Source organism: Cricetulus griseus, chromosome 7 (assembly GCF_003668045.3).
Source record: "Cricetulus griseus strain 17A/GY chromosome 7, alternate assembly CriGri-PICRH-1.0, whole genome shotgun sequence".
NCBI lineage: Eukaryota > Metazoa > Chordata > Mammalia > Rodentia > Cricetidae > Cricetulus > Cricetulus griseus.
The window spans coordinates 44,245,444-44,273,438 of record NC_048600.1 but is presented as its reverse complement, the minus strand read 5'-3'; the positions used below and the strand labels follow the sequence as shown (position 1 = coordinate 44,273,438).

The window sequence follows — 27,995 nt, the reverse complement described above, 5'->3', positions numbered from 1 at the left end:
TGCAGTACTGCAAAATAAATTTATTTGAAGATAAACTGTCTTTTATAAAATGTCAGAGGCAATTTGAGATCTTAAGAGTTAACTTGTCTCATAAAAAGATTGAACTTCAAGTAGCACAATTTTGTGTCTTTTTAATCTGAAACTTTCTCTCTGAAACAGCCAATTGTTTACACAACACAACATCTGACTCCAGCACCAGTGAACCCGAAGCTGTCAGCTCTGGGGCTGTAGGCTTGACTCAGGAGGACTCTCTTCAGGCCACTGAGACATCTAGCTATGACCACAGGCTTAGGTCCCAACATCCTAGCCCTCCCCTCCCCTGGCACATTCCAAAATCACAAGAATACAAACCAAGACTGGCTCTCTGCCAAGTAGGGGACAGAACTCATGAGCGATGGTGCACAGGTAGACCATTCCTGATGTCGTCCTGGCAGGCCTGACCAACCAGGAGGCCTGAGCCTCAGCCTTCCCAGGGCCCAACCTAGCTGCCTGGCAGCTGGGAAGAGGAAGGAAGGAGAAAAGAGGCGCTAGGGTGTGACAGCTCTTGCTCTCACCAGCAGAAGCTACGTAATGATCCTGGCAATGGCTTGAAGGGAGGGGAAGTCCTCATCCCGGGCAGCGTGCAGTGCCTGGTGGCTGCTGATGTCACCTTGTGCCAGTACCTGCTGGCAGGTGGGGCACACAGAGCAGTCCAGGCCCAACTGTTGGGTGTTAGTCTGCCACACATTCTTCTTGTTCTTCTTAGACTTGGAGCTGGGAGGCTTCTCACGACTGCAGAAGTCAGTGTGTGCGGACAGCAGCTCCTGCTGTTTGGCTGTGTCTGGCAGGAGCGCCAACAGCTCACTGAAGATCTTCTGGAAGTTCTCCCCCAGCAGGTCTCGGCAGCTTTTGTAGTACTGAGCCGCAGAGATCATTCCCTGCCACCCAGAGAGCCACAGCCAGTCATTCTCCCTCTAGGAAAGGCAGGCCAGCCTCCCAACTGCTCCCACCTCACCTGTCTGAACTCCCCTGAATAGCTCTTAAACTTGCTGAAGCAGGCCTCATCACTCTGCAGAAAGTCCTTGATGGACTGAATGAGCTGTAGGTTCCTCTCCCGGAAGTTCTCAGGAACTAAGTAGGCTCGTGGTGTGGGTGTTAGTCGGGGTCTGAGGTCAGATGAGGAGGCTTGAGCCTTTACTGTGGCTTAGGCTGTACCCTCCCACTAGCACCCAGTGGCAGGTCAGGCAGCCCACCCCACTTACGCTTTCATGGTGGTGGTGGTGGGACTGGGGACACAGGTTGAGTGGGAGCTGGGCAGGAAACTGGAGAAGCCAGGGGGTGGCTTGCTGATGGGAGGCACCAGGCCTGGTGGGAGTGGGGGTGGAGGCGCTGTGCCCTTCAAGAGCACCACGGTGTTAAAGCCTGTAGAGTGACATAAGAACTTCAATGTGGTCCCAAGTAGCCTAGTTTTTCTGAGTATTCAGCCCCAGTGGGTTGACTTGCCCATATCCAGCCCCACAGCAGGCTCAGGACCAGAACCCCATGTGGTGGGCTCACCACTGTAGGGAACTCCAAGCCCTACAAGGTTCTATGAAGTAGTTAATTGTGGCAGCTCAAGGTGACACCTGTATCCAGACTGGACACAGCAACATGCAAGTTTCCTCTATATGAGAACTGGGAGTCTACCACACATTCCCATCTTGGGCTGAAGTCCAGCCTGACACTAGACTCTGGCACTTCAGAAACAGTAGGAACCCACTGGTACTGGGCACACATACCTGGGGGAGGAGGCATCCTGGGTGGACAAGGGCCTCCAAGTGCTGGGAAGTCTTCCTGTGGTATGGGACAGGGGAGGGGACCCAGGGGCCTTGGGAGCCCTGGAGGTTCCTTTGGGGTGCTCCGTGCCAGGGCTGGCCCCTCTGAATGTCCATTGACGATGGTTACTGGCACTTCAGCTTTGCTTGAAGAGAATTCAAGGACCTGCTCAGCCCCAGAGGGCTTTGGGATATGATCAGGGGGCAACAGTGGGGATGATGTGGCTCCAGTCTTCTCAGAGCCCACTTTCTTCTTCTTGCCAACCTTGGTGGAGCTCTGGGTGGCTGCTGGTGCCAGCAAAGAAGAGACAGCCACTGTGGTGGGCACACTCCGAAGCTCCTGCACAGTGAGGCCACCACCCTCCTCCTCATCTACTGGGGCTGGGCCACCCTTCCGGCCACCCCTGCTCCCCTTCCCTGCCTTCCGGGGAGGCTGGCTGCCACCAACTACAGCCTGGGCCCCTGGTGTAGGTAGGTTCCCTTTCTTGCTGCAGCTGCTGTTCCAAGCTGAGATGAGGCTGGAGGGGGCATTGCTGGGCTTGGGTGCTGAGGAAACCAAGGCAGGGAAGTCCTCTTCCTGGAAGGTGTTCTTGCCCCTGGAACCAGGATAAGCCAGTGCCAAGCCCACAGAGCCTGGGGTAACAGCCGTGCAGCAGGAGGAAGTGGAGGCACAGAGACTAGGGAAGTCTTCATCCTTGAGTTTAGGGTTAGGTGGTGGAAGGGTGCTGGATCCAGGGAGGGAAAACTGGTCAGTGGTCCATCACCAGGACTTGGTCAACTCTGCCCCTGTCTATCAAGGTTACCACACCCTTCTTCCCAGTTCCCAAACATACTTTGAGGGAGCAGCCACTGGGCCTGTGGCTGGGAAGGCTTCGTGGCTTACAAGACCATTTGTTGAGGCTTCCTTGGAGCCTAAGACATGAGATGAGTCCAGGTAAGGCTGTGAGGGTGGACTTGGGGAATAAGAGATGTTGACTAGGAGCTGGCAGCTTTTCCCCAAGCCCAGGAAGGGTTGCCATTAAGTGAGATTCAGTTACCTGGGCCTTCACCCTGAGCCCGGGGCAGGCGCCGGGGGCCACGAGGCTCCTCAGGCCCCCTGGCTACCATTTCCTCTTTCTTGGGCCTGCTACCCTCTTCTCGGTCCTCAGCCCTATGAGTCTCCTCTTGTTGTTGAGCAGCCACAGAGGCCCGGATAGCAGCTGCCACTTCTCGGTCTTCTTCTTCCCTAGGATGTAGGGGTGAGGGAAGACCTCAGACTGGGCAAGACCCAAAGGCACAGCCTCAGATAGGCAGTGTCTAGGCTCAATCCCTGCTGCAGCCTGGGCACATGCTTGCTGTGCAGGTACTTCCTGGCACAACTGCACCCTGCTCCTGAGTGCCATTCCTCCCCCCAGACGCTGTTGTCTCTGGCTAGCAATAAGGAGTAAGAACATTCTACTTGCTGAACAGACATTGTTGCCACCCTCAGGACCCCAGAAACTCTGGCTGGAGCCCACTGACCTCATGCCTATTCCCAGCTTGACTGCTGGCAGCTGCCACCATGTGGAGGTGGTGCCAGGAGAATGTCAGTGGTATGCAAATCCTCCCACCTCTTGTACCTCCAGCTTCCCCGGCGGTTCTGCTGGGCTCCACGCCCGCTGGCCCGGCCAGCTCGGCCCTGGCGGTTGTACCTGTCCACCTCCTCGTAGTCCTCACCACCGACAACTCCTGTAGTCAGTACATAGCCTGTCACTGTCCCAGATTAACAGAGCAGCAGGACCAAAAGATGCTGTCCAGGCCATACTGAGGCCCCATACTCCTGTCTGGATGGCAGAGACTACCCCACCCCCAGTTTATGATCAACAAGGATAGGCCCGACACTGCAGCATCCAAACCAGCCATGACCTCTCAAAACTGGTACCCAATTGGTGCAAGGCTAGGGGGGCCTGGGCCCTACCTTAGGAGATGGGATATGCAGAATGGGCCTCAGTGATATTCTCCTGAGGCAGAGAACTCCAGAGCCAAAGATACAAAACACCGATGAGGGGCATAAGTAGATAGGCAAGGAGCTCTGAACTATCACTAGGCTTAGGTGCTCAAAGCAAGGGATGAGTGAGGAGACAGGCTGCATGGGTGCCTCCTGAGTTTCTCAGCTGAGCAGGAGTCTAACTGGGACTTGGGTCTGAGGTCTGGGAAGCAGGTACTCCCAGAAAGCCCCAGTACCTAAGCCTTGTTGAGCCTATGGGCACCTAGCTCACCCTCACTCCGGCGTGAGTGCCGTGGTGCAAAGCTAAACTGAAGGTCAATCTGCCGGTTCTGACGCGCCTCGGCTCTGCTTCGGCTGTGGCAAGCTGTTTTATGAGCCTTGAGGTCAATCTCAGTGCGGAAGGCATGGGTGAACTGCTCAGTGCTGCAACGGCCCTCCTCACATAGGAAGTGCTTCTCCCGGAAGTGCTCACGCAGGTATGCATAATCACTGGCAGACAGAGTGAGCAGAAGCCAGATCATCTACTGCACAAATATAACTCCTAGAAAAGTCCTAGGAGCATCACTGCTGCATCCCAGATACTGCCCACCTATAGTACTTCCAGGCCCCACTCCCTGAAGCAGCCCTGGCCCACCTACCTATAGTAGTCCTGGGCTCCATCGGAGTCACAGAAGTGGCAGAAGTAGTGGTCACGGCGCAGGTGCTTGAGTAGCTCATCGTTGTCCAGGTAACGCTCGTCACAGAACTTACAAAGTGGATGTCCCCGATGGGATGTGTCATCAGGGTCACCCTGCATGCGGTGTCGAGCCAGGTCCTTGCGTGAGTACCACTTGCGCTCATAGGTGAAGATCTGCAGAGAACATAGGGCTGGACACAGGGTTGGGGCTCCCAAGTCTCCTGACTTCACAGTGGTGCATCATGCACAATGAGAGGGCCCTGATAGTACCAACTCTGCACTAGAGCCCACTGAAGGCTGGAGGATTCTTACAGCCCCTGGGAGCCCCTCCTTGCATAAGCAACCTCAGGGGGTTCCCCAGGGAAGGCCCCCTCATCCCCAGGGCACACCTTGAGGTGCTTGAGGCACAACTTGCAGCAGAAGAGCTCATGTTGCTTCCGCATATGCTGCTCCAAGTCCCCGAAGAGGCCGAAGGATGGCAGGTGGGGGCACCGTGGGCATTCATGCTGCAACAGCTGCCTGGGGAGACACCAGAGCCACCCACCATGCTGGGCTCTAAGCGTTGCTGTCTAGAACACAGCAGCATGCCAGGCCCCTATCCAGGGAGACCATGACTATGTGCACAGGACATGGGATCCAAGTCTATGGTTCTAGCCCTTTTGGGGGTTTGGGAACCCTGAGTTAAATATGTTTGCATTTTTTTTTTTTTTTTCTCGAGACAGGGTTTCTTCTGTATTACTTTGGAGTCTGTCCTGGCTTTGAACTCACAGAGATCTGCCTGCCTCTGCCTCCTGAGTGCTGGAATTAAAGGTGTGGGACAACAACGCCTGGCATGTTTGCATACTCTTGTATCCCTCAAAGGCTAAAACAGCTAGCCCCCCCTCATTTCCACTGTCACTCTGGTCACAAGATGGGCCTGAGGTCACCAACACCATGTAATCCCCATTCCTGATTCTGAGGGGGCACACAGATGCAATGACCCCTCACCTGTACAATGCAAACACCTTTCCATCTGCAAAATAGATGTCATATTTCTTCTCATGCTGGAGCTGGTGGATAGGAATCATGGCAAAGGCGGGGAGCTTCTTCCCAAAGACCACCTGGAGAGACAGAGGGGTAAGCAGGATCTGGATGGGATGGCCAAGGACCAAGCAGAGACAGAAGCGGAGCTCTCACAGTCCTAAGTGGGCAGCAGTCACTGGTTTCATAGACAGCCTAGGCCTCCTCTCTTTCCTGAAGCTCTCCACAAGAACTATAGAACAGATGTGATATACAGGCTCTCCACCAGGAGGCAGCCATGCTTCCTGTACAGAGAACAGCCAAGTACAGAACTTTCGAAGGGTGCTGTGAGGTTGGAGGACATGCATTCTAGAGAGCAACTAAGGAAATAGCAAATGTTACATGCAGCTGTCAGGTGACCTTGCACCACCACCTGGCTACCCTGTCCAGAGCCACTGCAACATGTTTCCATGATGCCACAGGAGAAAGGGGAATCTCACAACAGTGGCATTTGGATCTGACCACTCTAGTCACAGCCCCATACTTCTGCTTGCTGTAGGCTGCCTAAATCCCAGACAATAGCCATATACATACTGCAGCCACTGGAGAAGCCACTCAGAGGGTACAGGGCAAGGATTAGAGCATGTTGGGAGAGGGATGTGGACATCTAAGCCTTTCACTGCACACACCCACCCACTCCTTTTCTTCATGAAGTTCTCCACGTGGTGACTTGCAGCACCAATTCCACAGTGACCCTCACTGTTAACCTCTCTGACTCAAGCCCACCCCTGCCCGGTACTGTTTATACGCTTCAGCTTAGCCCTGAAAACAGCTGAGGCCTTTTCAGGACATCCCTGGCTTGAGAAAGGTCACACCAAAGTCACCTGTTATGTCTAGGCTTAGCCCAGGAGAGTATTTTGAACCAAAATGTGTAAGAGTTTGGGGCAGCTCAGGAGTCATGAGGGGAAGTGGGCCCACTCACACACCTGGCCCACATATAGGGCCCCAAGCAGCAAAACAATTAAAGTTAGTACTCCGGAGGGACTGAGGGAGAACCCAGCTCCACTTTGTCATGATATACTTGGAAATGGCACATAGACAAGAATCTACTCCTCTATCTGGCCTGTATCAGGAGCCAAGGGAAGTTCCATGTTCTAGCCACACCCTTCTTAGGGATGGGAACAAGTCAGCAGTGGCCCAAACAAGCCTCATTGTCATAGCTGGTAAGGCTGGATACAAGTAGGTACCTTGGATACAGCTGTACTCCCCAACATCTTCTTTCTTTAGTTTTTTTTAGACAGGGTTTTGTAGAACCCAGGCTTGCCAGAAACATGCTATGTTGTTATAACTGGCTCTGAATTCCCGATTCTCCCTGCCTCAACCTACCTGGTTTAAGACCATCTGAACTTTTATTTATCTAGACAGTCTTTTTTTGTGGGAGAGAGAGAGGATTTCTAGACAGGGTTTCTCTGTATAGCTCTGGCTGTCCTGGGAACTAGCTCTGTAGACCAGGCTGGCCTCAAACTCTCAGAGATCCTCCTGCCTCTGTCTCCTGAGTGCTGGGATTAAAGGTGTGCGCTACTACCACTTGTGCTAGACAGTGCCTTAATAAGTAGTCCTGACTGACCGACTTAAATAAACAAACAAAAAATTACAGGCATGTGCTGCCACATCAGGCTTAAGGACCATCCTTAAGTGGCAGTCCCAGCTGTGCCCTCCGTAAGGCAACCAATGAAGGCTCACAGTCAGAATTCCTGACATGGGCTGTGTTGCCCCCTCTACAGTGCAGCTTTCTTGTTCCCTGGAAGCTCATTTCCAGGTCCCAAATATGGACAAAATCCCTAGAACCTGGTTTCTTTTCAAACATTCTAGAGACAGCTCACACTGAGCTATGCTCTCCAACTACTCCCAAGGTTGCCTCTCCAGCCCAAATCCAAAAGGAGCTTAGGTTGCAGGATGCTGGTGGTGCAAACCTTTAATCTCAGCACTTGGGAGGCAGAAGCAGGTAGATCTCTTATGAGTAGAGGCCAGCCTGGTCTACAGGGGAGTTCCAGAACAGCCAGGGCTACAGAGAAACCTTGTCTCAAAAACAAACAAAAAAGGAGCTGAGCTCAGGGCCATGAACTATGCAGAGTGCTGGTAGACACAGAGCTTGAAAGCTCCTGAACATCATAAGCAAACAGGCATCAGGCACAACCATACCCCCACTTAGCTCCTCCAAGGCCGGCAGAAGAGCAGTCTGAGGAAACTCCCCGAAGCTGCCAAAAATCATCCAAGCCCAACAGACGGAGGATCAACTTCCTTCCCTAAAGGAAGCAGCGCCAGGGACGCCCCCGTCACTGCCACTAGCTCCAGGAACCTCTTTCAGCTGTGCACTTGGATCTACTCTGAGTGGCATCTCAGGCTATCATGGAAGAGGTTTATCTACCTTGGGGCTATGGGCACAGCCCCTTAAGCACCTCTGTTGGGTAGTGCCAGGACATGCAGAGCAGAGTAGTGTTCATCTGTGCTAGGCACCTCAGCTTCTGTATCCATGCCCTAAACATGACGGCTTGTTGCTCACCCACAAAACATCCCCGTGAACAGCCTGACATAAGGAGCAGCTGTGCCCAGAGGAGAGGCAGGGAGATAGCACACATCCTGCAATGAGCAGGTCCAGAAGTCAAACAGTGTTCCTTATGAAGGAAGGGCCTGGCTGGAAACCAGAGGACTGGGAATCAGAACTACTCTACCATGTGTCATCGAGGCTAAGAACCAAGAAACATGATTATCAACAGCAGAAATGATATCAAGGGGCCACTGAGCCAGATCTGAATGGGGAGTGGGATGGGGATCTGCCAAGCAGAAGCAGAGGCCCATCAAGGCCCAGGAGAACCAGTCTGCTGGAGGTGTTGAATCTGCACACATCTGGGTCAAGCTGAGAGGTAGGGAAGGAGACACAGGGATGGTTCAAGAAGGGAATGAAGTACAGGAAAAGACTTAGAAAAAGGTTCATGGGCAGCACAGGCCAAAGGCTGGGTGTATGGGTCTGAAGTCAGTAGGCTTGGAGCTCTAGGCAGAAAAAAAAAAAAAAAAAGATCTGCCCCACTTCAGGCAGAGACCAAGGTTGTCCACCTAGACTGCCTGGGTCAGTGATAGAAGAGCAGCGCATCCTGAGGCATCCCCAGCAGAGGGTAGGACAGGAGTCCAACCAGCAAGCCCTTCCCTTCCTGGAGACATTCCTGTGAGGCTAGGTGGGGACAAAGGAACATGGAAATGATCTGCCTGGGCTGTAAGGTGACAAAAACAAGGAGTAAGGGAGAGAAGAGTCCTAGGAAAAGGGCTGAGGAGAAAGCTTTGGCCACCCTCTAGGTGGGAGGCTGGTCTATACTGGGAAGCCCTGGGTGGGCTAGGCAGGGATACTTCTGAATCAGTTGTGTAGGATTGGCAGCCCAGCTCCAGGAGACTGGGGGTGGGAAGCTTGCTCAAATAATGTCTACCAGGGGACCTGCTACTCCTTATTCCAACATGTACCACGTGCTCAATAAAGAGCAGATAAAGCTGGTAGGCAGTGGTGGCACGCACCTTTAATCCCAGCACTCAGGAGGCAGAGGCAGGCAGATCTCTGAGTTCTAGGCCAGCCTGGTCTACAGAACTAGTTCCATGGCAGCTAGGGCCACACAGAGAAACCCTTTCTTGGAAAAAAAAAGTATACAATGTGTGTGTGTGTGTGTGGGGGGTGCTGCTGGAAAGATGGTTCAGTGGTTAAGAGAGCTTGCTTCTCTTCCAGAGAACTTGGGTTCAGTTCATAGCATCCACAGAGACTTACAACCATCTGTAACTCCAGTTCCAGAGGCTCCAACATCTTCTGGAAGAACATGCATACATACACATAAAAGAAAAAGAAATCTTTTAATTAAAGTCATTATTTTATGTGTATATATACCTGCATGTTTGTTTGTGCACCAAGTTCATGTGTGGTGCTCACAAATGATAGACATGGATGTTGATTCTCCTGGTGGGAGCCCAACTGAGGACAGCAGCAGGGATAACTTTTGGAAAGACCAGGATCACCAGGCATGGTATTACAGACATTTAATCTTAACATCCAGAAGGCAGAGACAGGTAGATCTCTAGGAGTTCCAGGCCAGCCTGTGTGTATAATAGTGAGACTGTCCAAAGAAAGGGAGGGAGAGTGGGAGGGACCACAGATGACAGAGCATTCACAAAAGAAAAATACCAATGACTCATCAGGTATGGCCTGCTGACCTGAACCTTGGAGTAATCCTGGGAAGGCCTTCAGCATTCCCCTCCCACTTCCGGCTTGTGGGTGGTGTGTGGCCTGCCAGAAACCTGAAGAGCTAGAGAGCAACAGGATAAAGAAAATGGCTCTAGGAATACAAGAAGCTCCTAAAGGCTTGATCACCAGGGTCTACTAGTGCTAAAGACTTAACCAAGAATCTCCACCACTCAGCATTGAATCATTTGTTTTTGTTTTTGTCTACCACCTCCACAGTCTCATACCAGATGTCAGTCCACCTAAGCTGCTGTCCAGATTGCCCTGGGTCTTCACCAGACACAGCTTCAAAGTAGTGCACTATCTCCCTGTTATACCTAGATGCCACTCCAATGTCTGTTCAAGGAAGATCAAGGCAGAATCACCCAGCAAAGGAAGTTGGCTAGTTCCACATTACAGGGTTTCTCTGTGTAACTCTGGCTGGCCTCGATCTTGGAAAGCTGCCTATCTCTGATTCCCTAGCAAAGAGATTAAAGGTGCGTGCCACCACCTAAAGGCTCTATACAACATCTTAACACACATCCCTCCTAATTTTCACCTAGTCACATTAAGGGAAGGCAAGGGCAGGGTTCAGGGACTAAGGGTCACTGTGAAATTCTGGGTATGAACACAAGACATACTCAGGGTAATGCAGGACTCAGTAAGGGACACGGAAGGAGTGAGGGTGAAGCTGCAAGGTTACAAGTGAAGGAAAAGCAGGATGAATGAAGAGGCCAAGCTGGACAATGTCATCTCACCCAACTCCCCAAGAACTCTTGCTGCCCTACATGGTGATGGAAGCCCAAGCTTGGCCAAGAACACCCAGTGCCAAACCACACCCCAGTCAGGGCAGGCTGACAGCTCATGTCAACAGCCCCTGCCACAGAGCTCTTAGAGGGTGTGGGGCCCACAAGGAATGAGGGAGGGCAGACACTGGCTAAAGCTGACATGTGTTCATTCAATTCCTGAGTGAGATCCAAAGCCCAGGCTAGGACTACATATGTAGTCCTCCAAGACTTCCAAAATGTCTTCCTTCCCAGAAGAAGCTAAAGGTGTGCTGGAAAAAACCCAGTGTTTGACTTATTCCAAAGTACATGCAAAACTGACCAGCAAAGCAAGCTACAGCAAGGCCTTCTGAGTAGGCAACCAACCAAAAGCTTCCTGGGATGTTCCTGAACCCCAGATCTCACCGAATAGGGTATGGCTCCTTCCACATTACAGAGTTCTTGCAGTTGCTCTTCCCCAGTATGACATAGGCAGATGCTTAGAGAATGCTTAAGGACTTCAGCTGACTCCTTTGACACAAATATAGACTGGAGAGATGGCTCAATGGTTAAGAGAACTGACTGCTCTTCAGGAGGACCAGGGTTCAATTCCCAGCACCCACATGGCAACTCACACCTATCTGTAACTCCAGTTCCAGGGAACCTGACACCCTTGGCAAAACACCAATGCGCATAGAAGGAAGGAAGGAAGGAAGGAAGGAAGGAATGTCGGTCAGACATAGTACAGTGGCACACAACTTTTTGTTTGTTTTGTTTTGAGACAGGGTTTCTATGTGGCTTTGGAGGCTGTCCTGGAACTAGCTCTTGTAGACCGCCCGGCTGTGGCACACAACCTTAATCCCAGCATTCGGGAGGCAGAGGCAAGTGGATATTTGAGTTCAACGTCAGCCTGGCCAGCTGCTACACAATGAGACCCTTGTCCTGAAACAAAATAAAATAGAAAAACATGTGGGACATGGTGGTGCACTGCCTTAAATCCCAGCACTCAGAGCTGGGCATTGGTGGCTCATGCCTTTAATCCCAGCACTCGGAAGGCAGAGGCAGGTGGATCTCTGTGAGTTCAAGGCCAGCCTGGTCTACAAGAGCTAGTTCCAGGACAGCCTCCAAAGCTACACAGAGAAACCCTGTCTCGAAAAACAAACAACAACAACAAAAAAATTGAAGGCAAGCCGGTCGGTGGTGGCACACACCTCTAATCCCAGCATTCAGGAGGCAGAGGTAGGCAGATTTCTGTGAGTTTGGGACCAGCCCGGTCTACAAGAGCCAGTTCCAGGACAGCTTCTAAAGCCACAGAGAAACCCTGTCTCAAAAAAAAAAAAAAAAAAAAAAGAAAAAAAAAATTGAAGGCAGAAAGTGAAGTAGAAGCCAGGTGGTGATGGCAAAGGCCTTTAATGCCAGGACTCAGGAGATGGAGGCAGGCAGATCTCTGAGTTTGAGGCCAGTCTGGTCTAAAAGCTAGTTCCAGGACAGTCAAAGCTATACAAAGAAACCCTGTTTCAAAAACACACACACACACACACACACACACACACAGAGAGAGAGAGAGAGAGAGAGAGAAAGAGAGAGAGAGAGAGAGAGAGAGAGAGAGAGAGAGTCTTAGCATTATTGCTACCTGTTCATCACTTCTAAGAACAGGAAAGCAAGGATCCCTGGCAGATGCCACTAGTTAAAGCCTTCCATGAACCAATCAAGGTAATTTCACAACTCTGAAAGCAAACAGATCTCTAAGGGCAGCAAACCAAAGGAAGTCCAGCTGGGCACTCCCCATCAACAGCTGGCATTGCTGAAGTGTGGGGAAACGCTCCATGCGTCGTCCTTCTGACCCCCTCGGGGGTTTCCAAGTCTAGACAATAAGAAACACCCCCTTCCCTCAACTCTGGAAGGAAACCCCAAAACTAGAACTAGTAAGGAGGAGGAAAACTTCCTAACATTGTGGACCGCCAAGCACCTGGAATCAAGCCCTGGTATCACCTCCACTCTACAAATGGAAACGCTGTCTCAGGAGCTGACTAAGGGTCACCGGTGGGGCCCAGAAGCCCAACTAGTCTGGAAATATCCAGTTTAACCTTTTTTTTACAGAGCAGTCAGCTCCTAGGATAGACAGTCCCTGGAGGATCCCCCTGGACGTCTCCTCCACCACAGTGACGATAGCGAAAAAACTGAACACTCAGACAAGAGGGCTCTCGACCTGACCCTGCCCTTCCCGTGGAGGGTCATAAGGGAAAGTATCCAGACTTAGAGTTCCCACAGGCATCGCTCCTCCTTCCCCGGCCCAGCAGCCTCTGGCTTCCCAGTCCCAGGAGGCCCGGTAATCGCATGCCACCCGGACGGACCACAGGGCCTCCGGCGGGAGCGGGCGCGGCCAGGCCGCGGCCGGACACCGAGCAGGCAAAGCCATCAGGAGCCCGCCCTCCCCGCGCCCCATCGCGCGCCCCGCCGGCGCACCTGGCGCAGCTCCTCGCGACACACGGCGCAGTAGCGCTGCTCGCACAGCACCCGCATCTTGGTAGAGCACCGGTAGCACACCGGGTGATCGCAGCGGCCCAGCGCCGTAGCCTCCAGATCGCCGCAGCACAGCACGCAGCTCCCGCCGCCCCGCTCCGGCGCTGCCACTGCCTCCAGAGCTGCGCGCCGCCCCTCGGCGCCCGCCGCCGCCGCCGCCGCCGCCGCCGCCATGGCCGGGCTCCGGCCCCCTCCCGGCCGGCGCGGCACGGCGCGGCCTGGCTCCCTGAAGACCCGCCCCTTCCGTCGACGTCACTGCCCCTCCAGGCAACCGCCCCGCCTGGCGGAAGTGCGCATTGCGACTTCCTCCCGGGCCTGGTGTGGTCAAGAACGACGATTTGCTCCTGGCATTCTATCCTGTGACTCCTAAAACCTTCCTAGTCATTCAAATGCGGGGTCTCTTCTCCTTCCCCCGGTCCTTGTTCCAGAGACGCCAGAGGAACCACAGGGCATCCAGTATTTCTAATAAACCAAGAACAGTGTTAGGCTAAGCATCACACTAACACCGGTGGGACGTACTTGAATTCCTCATACCTGAAATGCAAATTTAACTGGGGACTTAGCCACCGTGCGTGAGGTTCTGGGTTCTATTCCCATCACAAAATACATATATAAGTAATTAATCTAGTAATGCTGGATCCAACAACCTTTTCAGGAACTTTTCTGTATAGCCTAGAACATAAGCCTCTGCCACCGCTCTAACAAACTGAGATCCTTATCAGAAAAGCTGTTTTCCAGGAATTCTCACCCCGTCTAGCCAAAGAAGGGACTGAAAGGTTCAGGCATTATGCTGGCCTGCCCCTGTTACCTGGTGGAACAGGCAGTACCCTGGTCAGCCCAAGGTTCCATGGGAACTAAGTCTGCACGCAGGTGCAGAGGACCCCTCTAAAAGATAAGTCCCTGCCCATTTACGCTCTCTGTTTCCTCTCTGTTTCCCCCGCTCTGTTTTGTCTCTGCTTTCTCTCTACTCTGTCTCCCATCTATGCTCTCTCTGCCTCTCTATGGCGACCGGCCATGGTGGTCAGCCATTTACCCCTGTTCCTCTTCTTAGTCTCCCCATTCTTCCGGGCCCTATAATAAGCATGTCTTATGTCTCATGTCTCAGCATTTCTCTTTTCTTCTTTTTAAACAAAAGAATAACAGGGACCTCATGTTCTTTTGGTGCAGGACACACCCAGCCTGGCCCAGTACCTAAAGCTGAGAAGCACCGAGAGGTACTTGAATTGATAGTGGTGAACGTTAGGCTTCAAGTCTTCAGTTGCTGTGAGGACTCTTCTCTTTGATGAAATAAGATGGGTCCAAATCTGAACCCTTCTAGAAAGAGACAGTAATATACTGTGTGGGAGGTGGTGTGTGTGTGTGTGTGCGCGCCTATAGCTAGACTCAGAGATAGGGGCTTGAAACCCCAGTTTCAATTACGTGCTTGTGAGCTTGTTTGGTCCTCTGAAGCCTATAACTTCCTCATTTGTGAAACTGGGGTCACCATGCCAATTAAGTAAAGTGGACTGGACTACGTAGAATTGCCCTCTTCAGGCAGATGAGGGGATTTACCTCTCCCCGGGGAACTGGACAGATGTTAAGTACTGTTAAAATCTGTTGAAGTGAAGCCTGGCTGTGGTAGCACACCTTTAATCCCAGCACTTGGGAGGCAGAGGCAGGTATATCTCTGTGAGTTTGAAGCCAGCCTAGTCTACAAAGTGAGTTCCAGGACAGCCAAGGCTATACAGAGAAACCCTGTCTCAAAAAAAAAAAAAAAAAAAATTGGGGGGGGGCTGGAGATGGCTCAGTGGTTAAAAGCACTGACTGCTCTTCCAGAGGACCCAGGTTCGATTTACTGTACCTACATGACAGCTCACAACTGTCTGTAACTCCAGTTCCAGGGGACCTGACACCCATGGCAAAACACCAATGCATATAAATTTTTTTTAAATCTGCTAAAATGACCAAGTGTGGTCATACACACCTTTAATCCTAACACTTATAGGCAGAGACAGGCATATCTCTGTGAGTTTGAGATCAGCCTGGTCTACATAGAGAGTTCCAGGGCAGCCAATGCTACATGGTTAGACACTATCTCAAAACAAACTCTGTTAAAATGGGAGACTATAGAGATGGCTGAAGACATGGCTTAGTGGTTAAAGCACTGGCTGCTCTTACAGAGGTCCTAGGTTCAATTCCCAGCACCCACATGAAGGCACATAACCATCTGTAGCTTCATTTCCTAGGGATTTAATACCCTCTTCTGCTCTCTGAGGGCACCAGGCACACATGTGGTACACAGTCATGCGTGAAGACAAAACATCCATCCATATAAAATAAAGATTTCATTTCATTTATTTATTTATTTATTTACTTATATGAGTCAGAGTTTCTCTGTTTAGCCCTGGCTATCCTGGAACTCCCTCAGTAGACAAGGCTGGCCTCAAATTCAGAGATTCATCTGCCTCTGCCTGCCAAGTGCTGGGATTGAAGGCGAGCACCAGCACTGACTGATTATAAGAATAAAAATTTAAAAGCGAAAAAATTCTGTTAAAATGACAATTGAGGCCAGGTAGTGGTGGCGCATGCCTTGAATCCCAGCACTCCGGAGGCAGAGGCAGGCTGATCTCTGTGAGTTCAAGACCAGAGTGGTCTACAAGAGCTAGTGAGCTAGTTCCAGGACAGGCTCCAAAGCCACAGAGAAACCCTGCCTCCTGGGGATGGGGGGCATGGGGGGAAGAAAAAAGAAAAAAAAATGACAACTGACTGTTAAAGGAAGCTCTTTAGATTCTAATGATAAGTACTATGTTGTTCCTGTTTCTGCAAATAAGTGACTCCCTAATTGGCAGCTTTTAGACTCTTCTTTGCTGCTCTGCTACTTTTAACAAAGGGACTGATAGTCAAACATTCAGCCAGACTGCCCACCTGCCACCATTCTCAACACTCCTTAGAAAACAATGCAATGAGCAAAGTTGATTGTCCCTCCTCCTAAAGGCACAGCCTTAAGCAGAGCTGTTTGCACCAGAATGGGGGAACTTCCCATGATGGTTCAGCAGAGGGACTACTGTGACTGAAGAGACAGGCTATGACTGATGCAAACATTATTCCCTAGCCAGGTAAAGCAGTCTAGCTGTCCCAGCTCTGTTAGTGAATCTTGGAAGCTTTCCTTTACTGCCCCCTCTGGTGTTGCCGCTTTAGATTCAGTAAAAGGCTTCTCTACAGGGGTCTTTTCTTACCTACTTTTAGTAGAGCTGGCTGAATCAATAGTACAAAGAAACAACAGATCAGTAGCTGTGGCACTGTGACAGCAGAAGAATCAACACGCAGGGGCATTGATGGTCATGCAGTTGGCTGTGTGACAGGTAAAAGGGGAGCTACATGCAAACGTTTAGCCTCACAGATTCATAAGGAGAGCCTGTAGAATAAAAGACAAATGAATGCCAGGAGGCAGAAACAGGTGGATCTCTGAATTGGAGGATCTGGTTTACATAGTGAGTTCAAGGACATCCAGAGCTCCATAGGGATACCCTGTCTAAAAAATAAAAGACAAATCAAATGAGTCAGGCTTTGTAGTGTATGACTTTAATCCCTGTATTTAGGAGCAGATGCAGGCAGAGCTCTGTAAAATCAAGGCAAGCCTGGTTTACAGAGTAAGCTCCAGGACAACCAGGGCTATGTGGAGAGACCTACCAAAAAAAAAGCCAAAACAAAACAACCCCTCACACACACACCCAAAAACAAGCAAGCAAACAAACAAACAAACAAAAACAGCTAACATACAAACTGTAAGAGACAGAATGAAAGAGCCAAAGGAAGCAGGAAGAACTCTACTGAATGCTCACAGAAAAGACGTTGGGCCTATGATATGAGACTAGAATGCCTTTGACAGCAATAACAACTACAAGACAGTCATACAAGGAAGATCTCTTGGATGGGTTAGGAGCTAAACCAGTCCTAAAGTGCTTGCTGTGTGATGCTCCCACCATCACACAGAGGTTAAGAGCACTGACTGCTCTTCCAGAGGTCCTGAGTTCAATTCCCAGCAACCACATGGTAGCTCACAACCATCCGTTATGAGATCTGGTGGCCTCTTCTTGTGTACATGGAAGCAGAATGTTGTATACATAATAAGTAAATAAAATCTTTAAAAAAATAGTTTAAAAAAAACAGGAAAGAAATAAGTGTTACTGGAAGTCATGAGAAGTCGAATCATATAATGCTGGGGAAAAGTGGCATTCTTTGTGACAATATAATAAACCTCTGAAACTAAGCCAGTCCCAATTAAATGCTTTCTTTTTTAAGAGTTGCCGTGGTCATGGTGTCTCTTCACGGCAATAGAACATTAAGAGATTGTGCAAATATGAGAACCCAGTATAAAATGTTGGGTGTGGGGTTGGTGCAGTGGCATTTGTAGGACAAGCCTAAAGAGCTAAGATCAATCCCTGGAACTTGTAAAGAACTGAATTTCCTTCTAGGTGTACATATGCTCTTTTCTCCTCCATTGAGGGCAAAGGCAGTGAGGCCAGTCAAGGTCAGCAGGCTCTCTGTCTGCCTATCTATCTGTCTGTCTCCTTTTCTTTTCTTTTTTTCCAAGACAACACTTCTCTATGAAACAGACCTGGCTGTCCTGGAACTCAAAGAGATCCATCTGCCTCTGCCTTCTGAGTACCAGGACTAAAGGCATGAACCACCACTGTCTGGCAAGGTTTTCCTTTTATAAACTTATTGTACTTACTGTATATAGTTTTTCCTATGTTTGTTGTAGCCTTCTTTTTGTATTAGACAAAATGGGGAATTGTAGTGATATATTATTTATGATTTATTAAAGCTTGCCTGAGGATTCAGAAAAGCAAAATCAGCCACAAGACATAGAAGCCAGCATACAACTTTAATCCCAGCAGCCAGAAGCTAGGAGGTAGTGGTACACATCTTTAATCCTAGGACTCAGGAGTAAGAGGCAGATGAATCTCTGTGAGTTCAAGGCCACCCAGATCTACACAATATTGATACAGTCCCAAAGAGAAACAGCTCACACAAAGATGATACCAGCACCTGGGATCACACACCTTTAACCCCAGCATTAGGGAGGTATATAAAGACAGGAGCAAGGTCTCAGTATTAGGTATTCATTCCCCAGCCTCTCTGAAGCAGCAGGATCAGCCCACTCAACCTGAGGTAATGGTAAGAGCTAGTGGCCCACCACTTTGCTTTTCTTTTCTTCAATTTGAAATTTGAACTCTTACCCACCCCCCAAGAAAAAGAATGCCACTTTTCCCCAGCATTATATGATTCGACTTCTCATGACTTCCAGTAACACTTATTTCTTTCCTGTTTTTTTTAAACTATTTTTTTAAAGATTTTATTTACTTATTATGTATACAACATTCTGCTTCCATGTACACAAGAAGAGGCCACCAGATCTCATAACGGATGGTTGTGAGCTACCATGTGGTTGCTGGGAATTGAACTCAGGACCTCTGGAAGAGCAGTCAGTGCTCTTAACCTCTGAGCCATCTCTCCAGCCCTCTTTCCTGTTTTTTATAAGTTCATTTTTATTTTATATGCCTTGGCGATTTGCCTGTATATATTCAACAAGATCTTGGAATTACAGACAGTTGTGAGCTGCCATGTGGTCCTCTGGAAGAGTAGTCAGTGCTTTTAACTGCTGAGCCATCTCTCCAGTCCCCTGTTGTTTTTTTGTTTGTTTGGTTTTGGTTTTTTCAGAGACAGGGTTTCTCTGTGGCTTTGGAGACTGTTCTGGAACTAGCTCTTGTAGACCAGGCTGGCCTTGAACTCACAGAGATCCGCCTGCCTCTGTCTCCCTGAGTGCTGGGATTAAAGGCGTGTGCCACTTTAAAGGTTGTCCTCTGACCTCCACAAACATGCCTATACTAACATACACATTCATTATACATATAAGATGATGATGATGATGATAAAATTGAGTATCTCGAACTCAAATAAATAAATCTTAAGAAAGGAGTGTTGCAGCACTCGGGAAGCAGAGGCAGGATCTCTGAGTTCGAGACCAGCCTGGTCTACAAAAGCTAGTTCCAGGACAGCCTCCAAAGCCACAGAGAAACCCTGTCTTGATTTAAAAAAAAAAAAAAAAATGAGGGAGCTAGCTCAGAATGGGAGCCTATGATAGCTCGGTAGGTTTAGGTACCTGTCACCAAGTCTAACAACCTGGGACCTGTGTGGTAGAGGAAAAGAACTAACTCTTTTTGCAAGTCGCCTTCTGCCTTTCCCTTGCACATCATGGCATGCACACCATACACTCACACGTGTGCACACAAAATAAAGTAACTAAAATTTATGTCAGTGGCCATGTCAGAGGAGCAGCAGATGACAACTGACTTCAGGGGATCGGTCCACCAGGAAACAAAACCCTGGTGGGTGAATCTCAGATAAGTCAGGCCCTGAGATCACAGACCTCAGAGTGTCTTTTGCTTCTGCTGTGCCTTCATATGTTTGCTGCTGCCATCTTTCTCTAGTATCTGGTATGGTGTGAATGAGTGTGGGGAGATCCCCACTGCCTGTAATGTAGTATGTTTATGTCATGGAAATATCCTCTTCTACTGGTTATTTTTTTCCTGGGGATTATTATGAGATGATTTCCTCCTTAGCTGTATTGTTTAACTGAAGCAGTGATTTTATACAATGATAGTGTTAGTTTAAATAGAATTTTGGCTGGGCGGTGATGGTGCAGGCTTCTAGTCCCAGAACTCAGGAAGCAGAGGCAAGCTGATCTCTGTGAGTTCAAGGCCAGTCTGGTCTACAGAATGAATTCCAGGAGAGACTCCAAAGCTACACAGAGAAACCCTGTCTTGAAAAACAAAGACAAAACAACAACAAAAAAAGAATAGGGCTGGAGAGATGGCTCAGAGGTTAAGAGCACTGACTGCTCTTCTAGAGGTCCTGAGTTCAATTCCCAGCAACCACATGGTGGCTCACAACCATCCGTTATGAGATCTGGTGCCCTCTTCTGGTGTGCTGAATGTTGTATACATAATAAGTAAATAAACTCTTAAAAAAAAAAAAAAAAGAAAAGAGCTGGGCGGTGGTGGTGCACTTTCTTTAATCCAGCACTCGGGAGGCAGAGGCAGGCGGATCTCTGTGAGTTCGAGACCAGCCTGGTCTACAAGAGCTAGTTCCAGGACAGCCTCCAAAGCCACAGAGAGACCCTGTCTCGAAAAACCAAAAAAAAAAAAAAAAAAAAAAAAAAGAAAAGAAAAAAAAAAAAGAAAATAGAGAATATAGAAGAACAATAAAGAAGGAAACCATCAGAAGAGTGTGTGAGTGTCTTTTTCCTTACTCCTTCAGATAAAAAAGTCTTAGTACCCCTACTCCTTGGATTCCCATTGAGCCCTGCAATGCTGGAGGCTGGTCCCCCAGGTAGTGAAAAATTTAAATAATCAAAATGACAGATTTGGGAGTGTGGCTTGTTGTAAAATGCTTGCCTGCCTACCATGCCAAAGACACTGGATTCAAATTACAGAACCACCAAGAAAAAATAAAAATGACAGTGGACTTATGAACCTAGAACACTGGAAGCTGGAATTCCCCGAGATCCTGCAGGATTTGCTTCTCCAAAATTAGGACACACACCTTGGGAGACCCAGGGTTCAGACAGCAGGATTTCACCTGAGGTGAAGCCACAGGTACTGGAAAGTCTTTTTTGAGTGAAGGACCAGACCAGGGCCAGCAGCTACAAGCTCTCTGAGGAAAAAGCCCAAGTCTCTTGAGTGGGGCTGCTGTAATGGATTGCTTCAGATGCTTGGAGACTGGGAAAGTTACTGCAAGGAAGTTTATCAGCTATTGGAATATTTAGGAAAATATCAAAATTAGGGTGTAGAAAAACAAAGAAAAATATTGTAGCTTTCAGGAAGAAAGGAAATGTAAATAGTATCCTGCTGTGGGCCTAGGCCCTATCCCAAAGGATACTGTAGACTCTGATGATACCCTATGGAAGGCCTCACCTCACCATCCAGGAGCAGAAAGGATATGTGGTAGGTAGGGTTTTAGTTGGCAGGGGTAGGGGAGGAGGGGAGGGAGAAGGGAACTGAGATTGTCATGTAAAGCAATCTTGTTTCTAATTCAAATAAAAAAAACTGCCAAAAAAAAAAAGAGTATCCTGCTTGAGGACTAGAGAGATGACTCAGCAGTTAAGAGCACTGCTGCTCGCTGGGTGTTGGTGGAGCACGCCTTTAATCCCAGCTCTCGGGAGGCAGAGGCAGAGGATCTCTGTGAGTTCGAGACCTGGTCTACAAGAGCTAGTTCCATGACAGCCTCCAAAGCCACAGAGAAACCGTCTTGAAAAACCAAAAAACAACAAAAAAAAAAGAGCACTGCTGCTCTGGAGTTTGGTTTCAGCACCCATGTAGGGCAGCTCATAATTGTTTGCAACTCCAGTTTAAGGGGATCTGACGCCCTCTTCTGGCCTCCTTGGGCACCATGCATGCACATGACATACATGCAGACAAAACACCCATACACATACAACAAATAATTTATTTTGTTTTGTTTTTCGAGACAGGGTTTCTCTGTGTAACAGCCCTAGCCATAAACCAGGCTGTAAACCAGGCTGGCCTTGAACTCACAGAGATCCACCTGTCTCTGCCTCCTGAGTCCTGGGATTAAAGGTGTGCATCACCACCACCCGACTTTCTTTTTGTTATATCTATTTATCTTTGTGGGTGGATGCATGATTACCTGTGTGCCATGACACACGTGTGGCAGTCAGAGGACAACTGGCAGGAGTTGGCGCCCTCCTTCCACCATGTGGGTCTCAGGAATTGAGCTGAGTAGACAGACTTCTGGCAATCACCTTACCTGCTGAGTCATCTCTCTGGATTCTCCTTCTTTCTTTGGAATTGGGCCTAGGGACTCACACATGCTAAGAAAGTGCTCTATCAAAGAAATATATACTCAGTTCCTGCCCCACCTCCAGCCTCTTGTTTGTTTGATTTTCGTGACAGGGTTCCTCTGTGTAGCCTGGAACTCCTGGCTGTCCTGGAACTCCATCTGTAGACCAAGCCGGCCTCAAACTCTCAGAGATCAGCCTGAATGTTTGATTGCATGCACATGTGTGTGCCACATGCATACCTGGTGCCCATGGAGGCTGGAACAGGGTGCTATATTCCTTGGAAGTAGAGTTACAAATAGTTGTAAACTGACATATAAATGCTGGGAACCAACCCCAGGTCCTCTGCAAGATCAACAAGTGCTCTTAACGAATGAGCCATCTCTCATTAAGAACAATTTCTTGTTCTTAACAAGAAAAACTCTGACAGATATCAGGTTTAAAGATCAGCCAAACAAAGCGGCCAGCCACTAGAGAGTTCTCATCTCTACCAATGCTCAGACCTGAAGGAACCGGCTTCCCTTTTGGCAGCCATAACAGCCGAACACGTGCTTGCCATAAACCTGCCTTGGTCACTTAGAGGTCAGATGCCTGTCTTGTGACAAGGAACCAATCAGAAGTTAGCTGGTGGCGCTATGCTTTACGACCCTGGGTGTGCTTTACGGACAAGCGCACGACAATGACGTAGAGAGCATAGCAACCACCCTGGGAGGGCCTATGGGCCATAACAACCAGTTGACCAATCAACACAGGGCAAGCCCTCCAAGCCTGGAAGCACACCAATCGTGAGCCTGTGCGTAAGCCTAGACACTCCCCTTACACTGCCCTATAAGATCTTTTGGGAGACCCAAGGAGCCGTCTTTTCTAGCCGTCTGCCATGGCGGGTGGGTGAAAGACCCGAGCTAACATGGGGTTAGCTCGTTAAATTACAATAAAGCCTCGTGCAGTTTGCAGCAAGCTCTCGAATCCGCCTGGTGATTGGGGTGACCGAGAATGTGGCCTGGGACCCCGAATACTTGAGTTTTCGGGGGTCTAACAGACCGAAAGGGTGATCTTGTCCTCAGACTGCATCTCCAGAATGCATCTGTCTCCACCAAACCTTAGACTGCACTGAGCTCCTGTCTCCTCCCACCTTATATTCCTCCCAGTGCTGGAATTAAGGCATGGTATCTGAAGTGCTGAGATCACATTTGTGTGAGCTCTATTTCTCTTTTAGACTGAATCAATTTTATGTAGCCCAGGGTGACCTTGAACTAACAGATCATCCGCCTCTGTCTCCCCAGTGTTGGGATTAAAGATGTGTACCACCACTGTCTGGCCTCTATGGCTAACTAGTATGGCTGCTGAGATTAAAAGTGTGTACCACCATTGCCTGGCCTTTATTGGTAACTAGTGTGGCTAGTTTTGCACTCTCATCTTCAGGTAAGCTTTATTTGTTAGATCATAAACAAAATATCGCCACATTTTCCCTCTTGAACTTTTTAATTGCAGACAAGGTCTTCCTATCTTCCTAAATTGCCCACGCTGGCGACTTTCCATCCTCCTACCACAGCCTGCCTAGTTCTTGGGGTTACTGCCTCCTCTATCAAGCTTTCCTAGGTGCCAATCCCAGGATGGACCAAACAATTAATATGGTCACATGGATCTGCATTTCCCAGGCTACCTCCAGGGGGCGCCCCACACATTCCCTGTTCCATTGCTATTCCCTGAGGTCTGCTGTAGAGTGGGCAGCAGCGCCTGGGGACCTCGTGGCCTGACAGTAGCCTGTGTCGTGCCTAGCCGCCCGCCCACAGCACTCTCCAGGCCGCTCTCTCCAGGACTAGGGCTCCCATAGGAACACAGCGGTTGATGGGGGTGGCTTTCATTGACGCTTGTCTGGTCTCGAAGGTCCTCATGCCCAACTGCCTGCTTCCTCTATATCCTCTACTGGCCCCATGGAAACGTTCGCCCTGACAGGCCTGGAGCTGTTGAAGCAGCAATAGATCTCCCCGACAAGTTCTGAGTGCCTACTGTGTGTCAGATATAGTTCCAACACCCACACCTTGCAGATGGGTGTGTATTTTTTATATTTGTTTGTTTGTTTAGCCTGGATCTGGCTGTGTAGATCTGGCTAGCCTTGAATGTGTCCTCACTATGTATGTAGCAAAGGCAGGCCTGGAACTCACCATCAACTCATCATCTTCCTTGTTCCAGCTTTTCAAGTGCTTGGGTGGCAAGCATGTACTGTTCACATCCAGCATTATTTGTTTATAAATAAAAGACAAAGTGATCACTATCACTACTCCCTCATTTACATTTTTGTTTGTTTCTTTTTCTTTTTATTATTTATTTATTGTGTATACAGTGTTCTGCCTGCATGTTTGCCTGCAGGCCAGAAGAAGACACTAGGTCTCATTACGGATGTTTGTGAGCCACCATATGTTTGCTGGGATTTGAACTCAGGACCTCTGGGAGAGCAGCCAGTGCTCGTTTTGTTTTTCTTTTCTTTTTTCTAGACAGGGTTTCTCTGTAGCTTTGAAGCCTGCCCTGGAACTCGCTCTGTAGACCAGGCTGACCTCGAACTCACAGAGATCCATCTGTCTCTGCCTCCTGAGAGCTGGGATCAAAGGTGTGTGCCACCACTGCCTGGCAACCTTCATTTAAAAGAAGGAAATCGAGTCAAGGGAGATTGTGGCACTTACTCTCTCCACCTTCATCAGCATGGAGTCTGAGGCGGATTTGAACTCAACTACCCAGACCCAGAGTTAGGTTCTCCACGGGAGGGAGGCCTAGAGGATCTGCTAGAACCCCTGACGCTCTTCTACCTCTGAAGTATGTGATTTCTCTTTCCCCTCCCCTCCCTTTTTAAAAACTCAGTCTTTAAATTTTTATTATTTTTTAAGTATGGGTGTCTGCCATGCATGTATGTCTCTGCCCTACATTCATCCTGGTGCCTGAAGAGGCTAGATGAGGACCTAGAGTTACTGATGGTTGTGAGCCACTAAATAGGAGCTGAGAATCAAACCAGGGCCTCTGGGAGAGCAGCCAGTTCTCTAACTGCTGAACCAGTTCTCTCCAGCCTTCACCCCACTCCTTTTGTTTGAAGATCAAAATATGATATTTCAATCTGGGAATGGTGACATGTGTCTGTAATCCATGAGGATCAGGAGTTCAAAGTCATTCTAAGCTACATAGCACATTTGAAGCTAGCCTGGGCTACATGAGAACCTCTCAAGAAACCAAAACCAGGGGGCTGGAGAGATGCTCAGTGGTTAAGAGCTCAGATTGGCTTCAAAATCATTGTAACCCTGGATGATGGCTCTGTTTTTAATGAGTGATCTTTCTGAAGAGGTATAGCATACTTAAATAGTTACCGTGCTCATCTCACTCCAGGGCTATCTAACTCCTATGGCACCTGCTCTTAAGTACACACACACTTTAAAATATATAAAAATCAAATGTAAAGGTTTATTTTTTTTTAAGATTTATTTATTATGTATACAGTCTTCTACCTGCATGTATCCCTGCAGTCCAGAAGAGGGCACCAGACTACTTTACAGATGGTTGGGAGCCACCGTTGGTTGCTGGGAATTGAACTCAGGACCTCTGGTAGAAAGGGCAATGCTCTTAGCCCCTGAGCCATCTCTCCAGCCCCCATAAAGGTTTATTTTTATTATGTTTAATTATATGTAGGTGTGTGTGTGTCTGCATATGGTTATATGCAAGTGAAGCAGGTGCCTCCGGAGCTGGAGTTACAGATAACTTGATGTGGGTGCTAGGAACCAATCTCAGGTCCTCACTGATGAGTTATCTCGCCAGACCCAAAAATAAATCTTCTTTTAAAAAGGGCAAGGGGGCTGCCGGGCGTTGGTGGCACATGCCTTTAATCCCAGCACTCGGGAGGCAGAGGCAGGCGGATCTCTGTGAGTTCGAGACCAGCCTGGTCTCCAGAGCGAGTGCCAGGATAGGCTCCAAAGCTACAGAGAAACCCTGTCTCGAAAAACCAATAAATAAATAAATAAATAAATAAATAAAAAGGACAAGGGGCCTGGAGAGATGGCTCTTTGGCTAAAAGCACTTGTTGTCCTTGCAGAGGACCCAGGTCTGGGTCCTAGAATCCACATAGTGGCTCACAACCATCTGTAGTTCCAATTCTAGATCCAATATGCTCTTCTAACCTCCACAGGTACCTCCACAGTTGTGCACATGGTGGCAATACATTCATATACATAAATAAAAACATATTGAAAAATAAAAAAAGATGATATCAACAAAATCCCCGGTGTTGAGTATCTGAATGTTTGTTGAGTGTAGGAGAGTTCTGATTATTATGAAGGACGGGTATGGATGGTCAGGAAAGACTACATTAGTCCCTCCTCTCTTGGCTTCATATGGCCAAACTGTCCTGCCTGTCTGTCTACCTACCCCCCCCCTTATTTCCTTCCTGTTCCTAGAGATAGGGTTTCATAGCTCAGGCTGACTAGGTAGCCCCAAATGACCTTGAACTCAGGATCCATGCTGGGATTAGAGAACTGTTCCAATGCCTGGGCACTAAACTCAAGGTCTCCAAGCATTCCTTCACCTGTAGTGGAGAATGGGTTTGTGAGAGAACTTAAGAGATCTAATAGGCAGGAAGTGAGACAGCCCTCAGGGAAGGGTGGCCCCAGGCTCCCAGAACTCTGCCAGTCTCCTTTCAGTGAGACCTCCACCAGCAGCAACTCCTACCGAGGGGACATCCCTTTGCCACTGGCCCACCCTTGTGTTCTGAGTCCATGGCACCGGGACTCCCTCCCTGACAGTTCCCTTCCTGATGGTGAGGGAAGGGCAAGCAGGTACATCCCCACTAGAGCCTCAAGAGCAATCCAGCTGGCGACCTACTACTCAGTGAGATGCTTCTAGTTGCCTGGGTTCCCTCTTCTCCCTCCCTCCCTTCATCCTCCTCTCCCTTGGGTGAGCGCCGCAGGTGCCGCGGGGGCGAGCCGGGGCGTGGCCACCGAGAGACTATAGTCATACCGACTGACTAGTCTCCTCCAGTCTCCTGAGCTCCGACGTCCTAATTCCACTGCAGGCATAAGCCCTGTTCTTGGCCTAGCCCGCCAAGGGCCACAGACGTGAGCGCGCTGGCGCCGAGCGGAGAAGTGCGGGGCCCCGGGCCGGGGGTTCCTGTGATCCGGCCCCTGCTGCCGCTGCTGCCGCTGCTGCTTGTGCTCCTGCTGCCACTGCCCGCCGGGGCCTGGTACAAGCACGTGGCGAGTCCCCGCTATCACACCGTGGGGCGCGCCTCCGGTCTGCTCATGGGGCTGCGCCGCTCGCCCTACCTGTGGCGTCGTGCCCTGGGCGGGGCCGTTGGACCGCTCTCCCGGGACACTCTGGTCCCGGGGCCGGTCACCGGCAGCACTCTTCCCCTGCTTCCTTCACCGGTGCAGGAGCTGTGGGAGACAAGACGCGGGAGCTGGCGGGCTGGGCTTCCCGTCTATGAGCCCCGGAGTCCGCGGGACCTGGAGCGAGCCCGCCAACCGGAGCAGTCGCTGAGCCTGCGTTCCTGGATTTCAGCAGAGTCCGCTAGGTAAGCGGGAGAAGGAGGAGGCAGGGGGTGGCAGCCGCCAAGGGAGTTTCCAGGGGTCTATGACCAATAGCCCCTGTGTACTGGTGTTTTCTGTCTGTTAGTTTGTTTTTTTGCCTTGTAGCTCAGGCTGAACTCCTCCTGATCCTTCTCTCACCCACCAAATGGTAGGATTACAGGTGTGCACCACCACACCGGATTTATGTGGTACTAGAAATGGAACCTAGGACCTAAGCAAGCGCACTGTCCATTGAGCGGTATCTCCAGCCCTTGCTTGTTTGATGCTTTGTTTTGTTAGCGATTAATCTCCATCCTGCCGGGTGCTGATTTTACAGGTGTGGCCGGCCACCACACTCCCACCGTCCCCACCCATTTTGTCTCCCATTATGTTAGGAGAATTTCCCAGAGTCCTTTCCCTAGCATCCTGAGGACCAAATGGAACGCGTTTCCAGCGCCTCCAGAGTCCTACTCTGTTCTTTCTAGAGCTTTGGGAGAGACGCTTCGCGCCCAGCCATGGTTCCTGCAGCACAATCTCATTGCCGACCCTGTCAGGCTCCAGGACCGTCCCAAGAACGTACGGCGCCCCCATGCCTGACCTAGGCAGAAGCAGTCACGACTGTTTCCAGAGAGCACAG

General features: G+C 49.6%; 2 protein-coding genes across 3 annotated transcripts; one reads left to right on the top strand and one right to left on the bottom strand.

Annotated features, from left to right (window-relative positions):
- Positions 1–5: 5 nt before the first annotated feature.
- Positions 6–13,165, bottom strand: Znf598 (zinc finger protein 598, E3 ubiquitin ligase). Of its 2 annotated transcripts, none has more exons than XM_027424963.2 (12): positions 12,920–13,165; positions 5,423–5,535; positions 4,825–4,954; positions 4,398–4,609; positions 4,031–4,248; positions 3,383–3,500; positions 2,831–3,018; positions 2,627–2,705; positions 1,758–2,518; positions 1,242–1,401; positions 995–1,145; positions 6–917 (listed from the first exon to the last, which is right to left on the bottom strand). In XM_027424963.2, the coding sequence occupies exons 1-12, from the start codon at positions 13,148–13,150 to the stop codon at positions 564–566; spliced, it is 2,715 nt and encodes a 904-aa protein (XP_027280764.1). In that variant the 5' UTR covers positions 13,151–13,165; the 3' UTR covers positions 6–563. The 2 variants fall into 2 exon arrangements, with proteins under 2 accessions (XP_027280764.1, XP_027280765.1); XM_027424964.2 differs by having other exon boundaries at positions 3,392–3,500.
- On the top strand, positions 13,149–27,955 carry Npw (neuropeptide W). The gene is made up of 3 exons (XM_035448092.1): positions 13,149–13,294; positions 26,866–27,363; positions 27,844–27,955. The coding sequence occupies exons 1-3, from the start codon at positions 13,149–13,151 to the stop codon at positions 27,953–27,955; spliced, it is 756 nt and encodes a 251-aa protein (XP_035303983.1).
- The last annotated feature ends 40 nt before the right edge of the window (positions 27,956–27,995 follow it).

Coding starts and splice junctions, on each gene's coding strand:
- Npw (XM_035448092.1), top strand. CDS start 13,149: ATGGCCGGGCTCCGGCCCCCTCCCGGCCGGCGCGGCACGGCGCGGCCT. Junction 13,295..26,865: donor GCGACTTCCTCCCGGGCCTG/GTGTGGTCAAGA, acceptor ATTCCACTGCAG/GCATAAGCCCTGTTCTTGGC. Junction 27,364..27,843: donor ATTTCAGCAGAGTCCGCTAG/GTAAGCGGGAGA, acceptor TGTTCTTTCTAG/AGCTTTGGGAGAGACGCTTC.
- Znf598 (XM_027424963.2), bottom strand. CDS start 13,150: ATGGCGGCGGCGGCGGCGGCGGCGGCGGCGGGCGCCGAGGGGCGGCGC. Junction 3,501..4,030: donor GCACTCACGCCGGAGTGAGG/GTGAGCTAGGTG, acceptor TACTGACTACAG/GAGTTGTCGGTGGTGAGGAC. Junction 918..994: donor ATTCAGGGGAGTTCAGACAG/GTGAGGTGGGAG, acceptor TCTGGGTGGCAG/GGAATGATCTCTGCGGCTCA.